At 32.9% G+C, this 13172-nt stretch overlaps 1 protein-coding gene across 1 annotated transcript; it reads right to left on the bottom strand.

The window, feature by feature from the left end:
- Positions 1 to 6161: 6161 nt before the first annotated feature.
- On the bottom strand, positions 6162 to 9705 carry LOC101836160 (olfactory receptor 4P4-like). The gene has a single exon (XM_040745728.1). It carries the CDS (start codon positions 7793 to 7795, stop codon positions 6884 to 6886), a length of 912 nt encoding a protein of 303 aa, XP_040601662.1. The 5' UTR covers positions 7796 to 9705; the 3' UTR covers positions 6162 to 6883.
- Positions 9706 to 13172: the final 3467 nt, after the last annotated feature.

Consider the following 13172-nt stretch of genomic DNA (forward strand, 5'->3'; position numbering starts at 1 on the left):
CTGTTATTCTTTATAGCATATAAAAACGTGAATTTAGGGGCAAGAGCTCTTTATCACAGTGTAATTTGCCCAATTGGTAGCTTAGCATTGACAGATAAAGTGGAAAAAGTATACATTTGTTTTAGAATTAATATTTTGCTATATTTATAGAACATGTATTGTGTTTATTAAATTGTTTTCATGAAATGCATTACAAGTATAAAATCCATTCCCTACATGGGCTCAAAAGTTTCATGTACTTATGAATACCATAAGAAGCAGGGTAGAGAACATCATAGCATGTGAGGCTTACCAGTTCTGCTGTTATTAATTTCATAGCTCAAAAACAATAATCATTAAACTATAATGTGACAAATAAGTGTTGCCACAAGACACAGAAATACCAGTATCCAAATCCATGATTAGAACAAACAAAAAACAGAAATTTAATAATGTTTAAATAAATGAATGTTCAGAATTTCAAAATTTTGAGTTTATAGAAATGACTTCATAATAATAAATATAACCCTGGATTTTGTTACACTAGTCTGCAAATCATATAGGAGGACCCTAGCCTCTGTCTCCATTTTGTTTAAATTCTAATACCCTAGTTCTTTCAATTGCACTCAACCGCAAAACCCATTATTTTCTCTTCTATCCTTAAGACGTTTACCTAGCCTCTGTCACATTGTCCTATCTGTATATCCTCCAATCCCTCTATGATTTCACCAATACTGTCATTAACATGTAATGTCAGTGTTCATTCTTCTGTGATTCTTCAAGGCAGTTCTTCATACAGGAAACTACAATGCCTTACATTCTTGCTGCCCTTCATAATTTGCTGCTATGGTAGATGTATCTATCTCATTGCACATGTTTGATATTCAGATGCAAGAACAGGCCATATCTTCACAGACAAGAATATCATTAACCTCCCTCATGGTCACCCAGTCTTCTTTAGTATAATTTCCATTAGCTAGTATTCAGTTGAGAAGAAGTACTAGTAGTTATTGTTTCCTATTCAGCTACAAATATACATTGCTTGTGCACAGATACTAACAAAAACTACTCTGAAAAGTTAATATTAAGATGAGTGATATCATTATTTAGATAAAACAGCTGATCATACCGACATGAAAAATGGTAAAAACTAATATGTGTTTACTTTTTGCCTTTCTGTCAGAATACAATCTCAAGTATTTTATGTGTAATATATCATTCATATTACAAGAGCCTGAGAAATCTCTCTACTTTTCAAAAAAATTATAATATTGATAATGCAGAACATACTTATTGAAGACTATTTGTAGAATAGTCTTTAACATGTTTATTGATATCTGAATACTGAAAACCTGCTCCTGCTTTACATATTTAAACTTTTAACTTTTATATTGTTTCTTTCACCTATTGGTTTACTTATTTATTTTTATAATTACTTTTATCACAACTCAGAAAGTCAAGGTTACTAATCCTCTGTGTCAGAGCATCTCACAACCCTCATGAGAGAAGCTTTTCCTTACAGTAGGTGGGAATAAATACAGAGACATACACTGGTAATGTTGAGGTAGCAAAATACTTCAGACTGCTGAACCTTAAAATAGCCATTCAGATCTCACCCTAATGATCAGTGATCTTTGCCAATAACCAGCAGAAAGGCTGGAAGAACCAGAGACAATAGCTAATATCAAAAAAAGCAGTGGATTCCAGATACAACATGACAGAGACACATATGAACTCATAGTGATCGTGACAGCATGCATGACTTGCAAAAGTTCTGACTAGACAAAATCCTAGCATGGAAAATGGAGAGTGGATGCAAACTCCAACCACTAGCTGAGGAGCTATTAACATTTGATGGCTTCTAGGACAGGGAAAGTCAGATGTTTTGTTTTAGTGATGTCACCACTTACAGTTTAACCATTCACCAGAGAAGACTCAAAGTCAAGACTATCTAAGAAAAACACAAATTCCATTGCATACAGAAATAAGAGAAAAAAATTGAGAACCTATCTCAAAGTTGGGTGGAACAAGATTGGAGGGTTGAGAAGGTGGCCAGTGGAGGAGTTGAGGGAGAAAATATCAGACAACATTGTCTGACATTCTCAAACAATTAATAAAAATAATTTATAGAGTCAAGGTAAATTGAAATTTTATCTCAAAAGCTTTGGATTATTCTCTTACAGATAATTCTGAGTCTTCATTAATTTAATAATATTTTAGTTTTCACTCTTTTCTTCTTTCTCTCCTCCTCTTCCTCCTCCTCCTTCTTCTACTTCTTCTTGTTCTTGTTTTTGGGGGGAGGGTGCTTCAAGATACAAGGTTTTCTGTATAGCCCTTGATGGCCTAGAACGCAAATTGTAGATCAGGCTTGCCTGAAATGCAGAGATCTGCCTTTGTTTCCCAAGTTCCGGGATTAAAGACATTCTCTGCCACCACCCAGTTTCACACTGTTATTCTGTTGATCAATTGTGCTCCTCATTAATATTCACATTCCTCTGTATGAAATTCTATAATTTTTATGATATTTTCCAATTTCCTTTCACCATCATCTATGTATTTATCCCATATGGAAAGGCAGAAGAGAAAAAAATAAATTCCTGTTCGAACAGATTCCATTACATTCTATACATTTTTCTTATATCTCTTTATTCTTCCGTATAAATTAACAGTTTGTTTATCTAATATCTTCTTTTCATTTGAAAATATATTCATTTGAAAATTATTAAGCAAAATGTTTCCAAAAATATGGAAGGAAGAGGAAGATAAATTTATAAAATGGGTGTGCATACACTTACACGATTCAAACTGTACACGTGTGGGTCATTCTATTACTTCTTTTTGATGTAGCTTTTACTTACAACTGGATGATTATAATGTTACTTACCTGTTAATTCATCTATCCATAAGTTTCCTGGCTCTAGGATATTCCTGCTCCTTTCTGAGAGAAAATATACTCTCCTGAAAAAATCATCATTGGAATTATGGGGAAGATTTTTCCTGTTTCTGTTCTCAAGATGTTTGTCCATTGCGGTTTTAGAGGTGGTACATATAGGTAAAATTCTCTGGTTAAATTCCAAGATATGTCAAGTATATTACCTGGGAGAGTAGATCTCAAGGCATCCTCTTACTTTTTCTGAGGCATGAGGCATATCCCAAAAGAACATTGGGCTAATGTTCAACTTTAAATTATTTAATTCCTCTCGAAATTTCAAAAGTAGTTCTTCCAAAGGTTAATAATGAGTCACACTCCGAAGTGTCTGCATATAATCATAGGACTGCCAAACACTCAATACTAGTAAGCCTCAAATCTGTGCTCTGTGTTGACATAAATTCTGAAGACATACAAAAGCCTACTGAATGCCAAATGACATGAAATAAAAAGTTATGATACAGGGAAACAGGAACAAAGTCTATGAATTTGGTTTGCACAAATACAAGAACAGTTGTTCAATGGGCAAGAGGAATATTTACATTGCAATACTTCAAATATCAAGGATCTCCTGCCTTTATCCAAGTTGCTGGGGAAACGCATATTATCAGGTTTAACAACCAGGGCCTGGGACCTTATTCTCAGTAGTGGACCAGGAGCTAGATCAGGCCCCCATGTGTCATGTCACAGGAGCTGACTTGGAACATGGGATAATTGGGTAATCTGCTCTGTATAAAGGTTGGTTTCTCACACAGGAAAACTAGCCGGAAAGCTAAGGATAACTTTGTGGTTAAGATAATCTGGAGCCTTGATTTAAGGGGCTAGCATGGCCCTGTGGAAGTAAGTAACACAGAATGCTAAGGGTTAGCCTAAGTCTGTGAAGCTAGTATGCTACTTTTTATGGCCTGGAGAACACTTACGTCTTTTTCTGTATAATTTCTTCCATGCTCAGCTGCCCAGAGCATGTATATAAGTGTGTGCGTGTGTGTGTGCAGTACAGAACCTTTAGTACCTGCTATGTTATTATTAGGTTTGGGTGTTTGGGTGTAACCACAATAATCATATGAGGCCATGGGCTTGAAAAGGAGTATGGGGCAAAGCCTGGAGAAGGAAGAGGGAGGATTTAAAATATTGGAAATAGAGTTTTCATGTATAGAACTATCAAAATACTTTTAAAGATAAATAATAAATGACAAAACTGTAAAGAAAGTCATGGGGAATATGTATTTCAATATTAAATTCAATGGTTAATCTTTACACATTATCCTATATATGCTGACATTTACAATCTGTACATGATAATTATCATTGCTTTTTGTTATTGAAGAAATATGGAAATTAATGCTTATTTTTCATTTTATTATTTCTCAATACCTGTGCTATCGTTAAACAAATTTACCTCCTATAGATATTTTAGATAATTATCCTCAATATCAGTGTTCTAAAATGACCCAAAAATTTGATCTCTTAGCTGTTTTCCCATTCACAGAAGGCAGATTCACATTAGCTCAGAACAGTGTTTTATTCAAATAGCAAACTGTTTAACCATAGTCCAGAGATCCAAACATTTAGTCACTTACAGCCTGACTTTATGTAGTTTGATAAACTATATTGCCACTAATGGGAAACAGATCTGGTGTCTTTGAAGCCCACGAGTCATCACTGCATTACATGGCTCCCTGAACTTTATCTATCACACTTTGTTGCTAGGTGACATCACCTAGACCTGTGAGCTGCTACTCTGATCCATCACTCTCCTGTTCTGCTGATTCTGACCTCTGTTTTTGCTGGTGCTTCTGTAGAAACTTGTGTGTAGTTTAATGCTATAAGGATATTTCTCTTCTCTGCATACATTCAAGGACGATTCTTTTAGTAGTACTTCTATCTCACCATGGTTATACATTACATTATTTCAAACAATAGTTAAATTATTGAAACTCTTCACAGCCAATTCCTGTTTTATTTATTCATGAAAACATGCCTAAAGCATGTTTGGTATTTCTCTTTTATTGCATAATATGCTCAGGAATTTGATTAGAGTTGGAATGGAATCTGTAAACCAATTGGAAAGGAAGTTACTTTTCTATAATACAAATTTCTCATTTTTCCATGTTTCCTGTAATGTCTTCCAAAAAATGTACAAATTTTCTATCATTTATGACATTTACTTGTAAGCTTATGATATCTTCTCCAATTATAATCTATCATCATTAGAAGTTTTATTTTCTGATGGTTAAATTTTTCTGGTTAATTTTTTTCATATGAAAATTAACTGGCGTAAGCATCTCTCTGTCATTCTTAATTCCTAAGAATTTTGATCCTTTAAAAATGCAGATGTTTCTATATTATTTACTTAGATTAATAAATGTTACTACGTTTACTTGAAATTTACATATTTTTTAATTTCAATTAGTATTGCATTTTAAATGTCTGATAAAATTCCTCCCATTGGTTTTCTGTTCTTTTATAGAAAATTCTGAATACAATTAATTAATTGTATTTGTATTCTTAAATGTCTATATATTCATATCTTTTACATAACATTGTTTCAAAGTGCTCATTATTTAATAATTTACAAGTTTTATAAAACCTAAGAAGTTCTCAAATTATATAATACCAAATATTTTAGTATAAATTTCTTGTATGATAAATCATATCTACATAGAATGTCCAGCATGTTGTAGTCTTTATTGACAATACTGACCACTTTTGTTGCAGTTTCAGAATTCTAGAAATCATCCAGAATATAAGGGGCAGAATTTGTTCTTGCAGAAGCAGTCATTCTGGACGTAGAAATACTTTTCCTCCCAACAATGTTTATATTACTAGTACAATGCATGAAACTTAAGGAACATCTTATTCATCATCATTATCTTATGAAGTATTAAGTTTGGTTATTCTCTATCACAGTGAAGGTCATTTGAAAGCAGATACATATTCCAATCACTCTCTCATACTATTATGTATAGCAATACCTATTTGAAGATAGAACTACAAAGAGATAACTAATTAAAAATGCAACTATGTAGGTTAAACCCAGTACAACATGGCTGAGTATACTATATCAAAGGAAATTTTGAACACAAAAAGCCCTGGGAATGTTTTCAGAAAAAATGGCAATATCAACACACGTTGAGAAGGAACCCCTCTGTAAGCAAAGGAAAATAGTTCTAGAGAAATCTTGACCTTTAACTTTCAGAAATGATAGGGAAAAGAAAAGAGAAGAGAAAATAAAAACACATTACCACTTTTATTTAGGTCAACCATTTCACAATAGGTTTCAAACTTGACCCCAGAAGACTAACATGAACCATGACTTTGATTTTTTTCAACATGAAACTATAATGGCTTAGTGAAAATTCAATGCACAAAATCAGAGATGATATTTATGGATAACCAGAGTTGTATAATTAATAAACATTCACCAATACATTATAATGTTTCTTTATTTGTCTATATAGTTATATAAATAAAAAGCTGTTTATGTCATTATTACATGAAAACATATTTACAGAATCTTTGATTCCTGACATTTTATTCATAGTCCTTTCATGCAATGTCTTTATCTATAAAATTTATGCTTTTATAGGAGAATATAATATCTATGTTGTTGAAGTAATATAATTTCCTGGACATGTTGGGGCCCTGTGACTCTATTAAAGAAAACAAATGAAGCAGCAGTTGTAGTAATTAGTGTTCTAGACTGTGATTGTGGATACATAATGGCAATGAGGAAGACCAATATACAGAATAAACAAAACCTTGCAAGTTATCTTTTTTAAGCTAGTCAGTATATGATGGCTGAGAGAATAAAGCCGCAGGGAAATGACAGGCCATAGAAGAATAAGAATTCATAAAATCAACATATGGTTTACATAGACATGAACCGAAACAAGGACAGGAACAAGATGGTTGTAGAAAGGTTCAATATTCACATGTACTCATTTTTCATGTCTTACATGGAACATTCTTCTTTTACAAAGATATTTGATGATACCATATTTTCTTTATGGCATTCTTCATGTCGGCGTTTCTCAGTGTATAGATCAGAGGGTTGAACATAGGAGCTATGATAGTGTAGAAAAGAGCAAACACTTTGTCTTCTGGGAATGTTGTATTTTGTCTGATGTAAATGAAGAGTACAGGTACAAAAAACAAGACCATAATGGTTATATGGGAACTACACGTAGAAAGAGCTTTGGAACGGCTTTCTGCAGGGTAAACTCTAATGGTGTGTAATATCAGACAATAAGAGATCATTAAAATTACAAATGTTACCAAAGCAATTAGTCCAGAATCAACAATGACAAAGAGACCAATTCTATGTGTTTCAGTGCAAGCCAATTTCAGTAAAGGGTACACATCACAAAAATAGTGATCTATCTCATTGTTATCACAAAAGGACAAAAAGGTAATGAGAAGGGACTGACTAGCTGAGTGCAGAAATCCTCCAGTGCAACAAACTGCAAGGATTTCATTGCATCTCTGTTTGCTCATAATGATAGTGTAGTGCAGAGGTCTACAGATAGCCACATAGCGATCATAGGCCATTGCTGTGAGAATGAAGATCTCAATGGCTCCAAGAAAATGAAGAACAAAGAGCTGTACCATGCAGTTATTATAAGAAATGATCTTCCTCTCTGCCAGTAAATCAGTCAAGAGTTTGGGTGTCACTGTGGATGTGTAACAAAGATCAGAAAGTGACAAGTAATTGAGGAAGAAATACATAGGTTGGTTAATAAGCTGAGTGAATGTGATAGAGATTATTACAAGTACATTGCCCATCCAAATAGCCATGTAGCAGACTAGAAATATTACAAAGCAAAGTACTTCAATGTTTTGGTTTGCAGAAAGCCCCAAGAGAACAAACACAGTAACATTTCCCATAGTTCAGCGGAATAGAAATACATGGCAGGTCCCTGAAAAGACACATGCATTAATGAATGTCAGCAATATAGAGATCATTGGTGATTAACACTGATATGTATTTGAGGGACTTCTTCACAGATTTTACATCAGTTTTGACATTAATAAAGTTGAATTCAGTTGATTGAACAATGAAAGAGTGGTTTAGAATGAGAACTACTTGCTAAAAGCTTTCAATATACAACTAAGTCCTTGAAAAAGATGAATTTGAGGGCCTTACACACTCATGTATTGTTAAAGATAAAAATATAAAACAAAGCACACAAAATGTATAAACTTAAACAATAGCTCTTGTTTTGACCTACAGAATATACTATATTTTAAATTCATGTATACATATAGAAAATAAAAAAAAGCTGAACATATTTTATATGCATAGATGTGTGTATGTGTGTGTGTGTGCATGCATGTGTGTGTCTGTGTGTGTATGCATGCATGTGGTAGAAAACATGTGCCCCAAATAACTGGCTCAGAAAATTGATTTGGATAATTGGTCAGGGGTCTGTAGACATAGTTCATTGGTTAGAGTGAGTGTGGCTCTTGTAGAGGATCTGAGTCCAGATCTTAGCACCCATATGAGGTGGCTCATGAACACACCTGCTCCAGAATTCTTAGGCCCACATAAACACACACAGGCCTACACACTACAAATAAATCACACCTTAAAACAATAATCATAAGCCAGGCTTTGGTGACGCACACCTGTAATCCCAGCATTCGGGAGGCAGAGGCAGGAGGATCTCTGTGAATTCGAGACCAGGCTGGTCTACTGAGCAAGTTCCAGGACAGGCTCCAAAACAATACAGAGAAACCCTGTCTCTAAAAACCAAAAAAAACCCAATAATCATAATTCCCTCTCATTTCCCTATTATTTTATGTGATTTAGTACCACATGGTTAATATTTTGTAATCCAAGAATATTTAAGTCTGTATGTGTTCCATTAAAAATATAACACTGAAATAACAATGCAACATGGAAGTTACATGAACTAAAAACCTAGTGGAAAACAAATTCATTTATACAATTTTGCTTTTTAAAAGTTTTATATCAAAATATAAATGCATCATTTACACCCTTTGGTTTTTCCCTCCAACACATGCCAAACCCTACTCCTTACTTCTCTCATAATACCACAGAAGTATGGCTTCCAAAACTTGGTCTGAAAAAGTACAGTAGACTTGCTAAAAGTGAAGGGGGAATTTCCTCCACAAACACATTCAAAGAACTACAGGAAACCAAGAAATGCAAAGAGTGAAAGAAATGCTCTCCTCATGGATGAGATCCCTAATTGGTCAGCCCTGAAATCATGTACATATACAAATAACACAGGTTTTATCTATATATTTGCATATTATATAATACTTATATAGTTAAATGATATAAATAACAACATATATTCCCTCTTATATACAGTAAATGAAGCCCCCATTCCTAATTTGTATTTTATCCAATTTATGCCATTTGTCAAAACCTATAAAAAATCTTGATATTGTACAGTTCAGAGAACAAGGTATGTAAAATTGCCTGTATTGGCTTATATCTGAATGCTAGTAGTCACTCTTTTCCTGTTAATCAAGTTTATCATGACTATAAGTTTTGGCAATGACTAGAAATAGTCATTCAATGGGTATGAATGACAAATAAATTAGTAAATAGCCAGTGACTTCTTAGCCAGATATTGTTAAGATTTTACTTTTAACTTAAACTCCAGTGGCACATAATTCAGTAAATCTGACTTTTAAGAAATGGCCATTCTCATGTCACAAGATAACTAAGAAAGGTGGGAACTGATTCCCTAGTTAAATTTTTATATTAAAACAAAATGATTTTATTGATGGTCTCAGAAAGAATAAAGTAATTTCAATTTATTCATCAAATATAAAATGACAACCAAACAAGATTTCATTGCTAGCACTTCTAATTTAGTACTATTCAAAATATTTTAGGAAGAATAACAGAATAGTTAACCATTAATTCACTTGCTTTATAATAAATTTGACTCTCAATAAGAGTATAATTGTGCTCTTTACAGTAAGCATCTTTTGTATAATCTAATAATTTTAGTATCATTTCTCATCTACTCATTTGTTTGTCAAATTGCCTTGCTATCTTTTATTGTCAACTAAGTTAACCCTGTTAACTCCTACAATAAAAATGAAAACATTGTCAATTTAACTACTGCTGAGAAACAATTTGTTTCCATAATGTGATTTCAAGATTTATAATTACCTTACATCCAAACCACTAAATTCCATTATTTAAAAATATAGTAAATTTTAAACATATGAAAGTGAATCAATTAGGGCTTACTATAGTTTTAGTGTGATAAAATATCTGACCTTCTTAAACTATTTTCATGAAGCATCAGTAGGTATAACACTCACCTTAGCATTCAATCCTTCCCATACCTCATGTTCCTAATCTCCCTAACATAATAATATTTTAAATGCAATAACACTAAAAAGTATTTGCAAAATATTTACCAAAGTGGATACTAAGTTATGAATATCATACTAATTAACTATGGTCTTAATTTTTAAAATAATAGAGTGACATTTAAAGCAATGCAAATAAAGCGTCTAGGTACCTATGGTATAATAAACCTATTTCTACTACTACTTAAAGCAGGGGTTTAATGCCCCAAATATTTCAATGTAGGTCTTTGACGCTGAAAGTTCAATCTATATTTGATTTTTATGAATTTAACCCCACAAAAGAGAGGCATGCCTTGCATGCTTCCAACAAACACTAAGAAAATATATATATTTCATTATGAATCTCAGACACCTCTCATGGTTAAGTATGATTTTTGTCATGTAATTATTTTCTTCCATTGATAGTAATACTGGTAAGTACAATTACAATCACGATTTTTTAGCACTGGCTAGTTTGAAATAATTAACTCTCAATGTTAGATGAGTTCATGAGAGAGTAACTCAGTCCAGTAAGAATACTTGTTATATTCTCTCCTGTCTTCTTGTTTTTCTTCTAGTACAGGGTAAGTATACATCCTTAAATTTGGTTGAATTATGGAAATGAATCACTTCAGATATGTAACCAGTGTGAAAATAATTATTCAATAATTCCATAATCATCCGCACATTCTACATCAAACAAGGCAACTAAAAACAGTCAATTTTAGAGTTACTTGCATGTGGCTAATTAGGTTGACTAAAATTAATTCTCTTTTTATGTGAGTTTGAATTTTTTGTTTGTTGTTTTTCTCTTTCTTTGCTTTTGAGAAGTAGGGAAAGAACAAGTGATTCTTGCCAGAATCTATTTCATGTTTCAATATGTGCTTCTGAATTTCTTGATAGATTGCTTAATTTATTGATGGTATGCTTAATCAATACTCTGTTGAACTACTAGACATTCTAGTGATATTTTTCTTGATATGAAATTTTATACCTAGGTAGGCATCATTTCTCTGTTGTGTGCAACCATGTCTATGAAATGTCTCATTATGGGAAACATTTTGAATTTATCTCAAAGTAAGTTCCCTCTCCAAATCAAAGCAGATAACTCTATTTAAGTTTTACTTTCATCAGTTTCTACACAGTGGAGGCAAAAAGTAGATACTCTTATAATCTTCCTATATTTATCTCTCTCTCAAATAGTTTAGTAGCTGCTGATAGGAAACTATCTTGCATCTTTTTAAGACAATTGACACCTGTAACTCAGCAAATGTTCACACAAAATAGGGGTCATGTTCTTAAAAGAAACGATTTCAGGACAAGTGGAGTGAGTTACAAATCCAAATTAGTCAAATCACAATATCTATTTCTATCACTAAAATTACTTAAGGAGAAAACCAGACTCACAAAACCACTGGATACTTTGTAGATTAACAAACATTCTAAAAAAAGCTATTTGTCTTTAATTCTATATATTGGTTTTTCCTTTCATAAGCCCCTGGTTTTTCCTGACAACATTATAAACTTACCAGATTAATTTCCTCTAGAGACAAGTTATCAGACAAGCTGAAGCTAGCACTGGATGTGGGCTTTAAATAGTCATACAGCCACACATGACATTGTGAATCCCCTGGACATCACTGATTGGATCCTCTCATAACTTACCAAGGTTTTGTGGTGAAAAACATTTAAATTTGGATTTTTTGAAAGGCATATCAACTTAACATTCTCTACAGTTCTCCAAAGGAAGAAAATACCTTTGCTTCTATGTCAATGGCATTATTTTCCTGGTTGATAGTAGAATTTTCGAAGAAAAAATATCTAGTGTCCATTATTATTGCTTCAATGGTTTAGAAAATTTATAGTTAATGAATTTTTGAAAATATGCTTCCAGTTTATAGACATTTATGTATCATTTTCCACATATGTCTCATTCATCACTTAGAAGTGTAGTTAATGGACTATTTTCTTAAAAATAAGTTTTAATTGAAATGGAATTGTACCCTTTCCACCCTCACTTTCATCCCTTCTGCCCCTCCCAGGTAGCCTCCCTCACATCCCTCATTGTCTCACTCAATGTCAAGCTGACAGCTTCTTTTCCTTTATTATTCTCTCACACACACACACACACACACACACACACACAAACAAACACACACTAATGCACACATATGTGTATGCACAAGCTTTTGTTTATTTACCCCTTCCAAATTCTCATTTACCATATAACATTAATCATTATGATTTAGAATAAAGTTATGATAATTTAAAATATATAAAGGATTCCAATATACTTAATCATGGTGGAACATATCTCTTGTGTGGGATGGTTGGGAGTTCAAGTCTAACCTAAGCTACAGGTACCTGTGTTAAAACATAGGGAAGAAGGAATGTTGATGTAGAAGCATGGCAAATTCCAACATTACCTTTTACAATTATAAGTATATCAAGTGTAGTACTTCCACAAACATACACTGACAATGCATCAGGGAAGGGCTTTAAATGGAAAAAAAGTGTGACAGTGACAGAATGAAATCTTCTGAGTTATAAGTAGTCCATTAATACTTTTAAAGGTACATGATACAAGTACTAAAATCCAAGACTGTCCTCTTCCAAATCGTCAAAATTATTTCAAAAAGCTAATATTCTAAACTACTTGGAATTTACCACCATGACATTATCTGTCTCTTATTATGAAGTAAAACCAATAAAGGAGACTAAGTCACTCTCCAGGAAAGACACAAGGAGGGGGAAAGAGCATTTAAAATTTGTTACTTAAAATTCCAGAAACAGTAAAAATTAAGTTTGGAAGATTCTGATAAGTAAGAAGAGGGATATTGAAAAAATTATAGAAATCTAGAAAGAATACATTTCTATAGGGTTAAGGAGAGGGATTGTGTGCCATAGAGAGAAGGAATGAATA

The sequence above is a fragment of the Mesocricetus auratus genome, unplaced genomic scaffold (assembly GCF_017639785.1).
Source record: "Mesocricetus auratus isolate SY011 unplaced genomic scaffold, BCM_Maur_2.0 Super-Scaffold_100004, whole genome shotgun sequence".
Taxonomy (NCBI): Eukaryota; Metazoa; Chordata; class Mammalia; order Rodentia; family Cricetidae; genus Mesocricetus; species Mesocricetus auratus.

What these genes read in the sequence shown, in the direction of transcription:
- LOC101836160 (XM_040745728.1), bottom strand. Translation starts at nt 7,795, where the DNA reads ATGGGAAATGTTACTGTGTTTGTTCTCTTGGGGCTTTCTGCAAACCAA.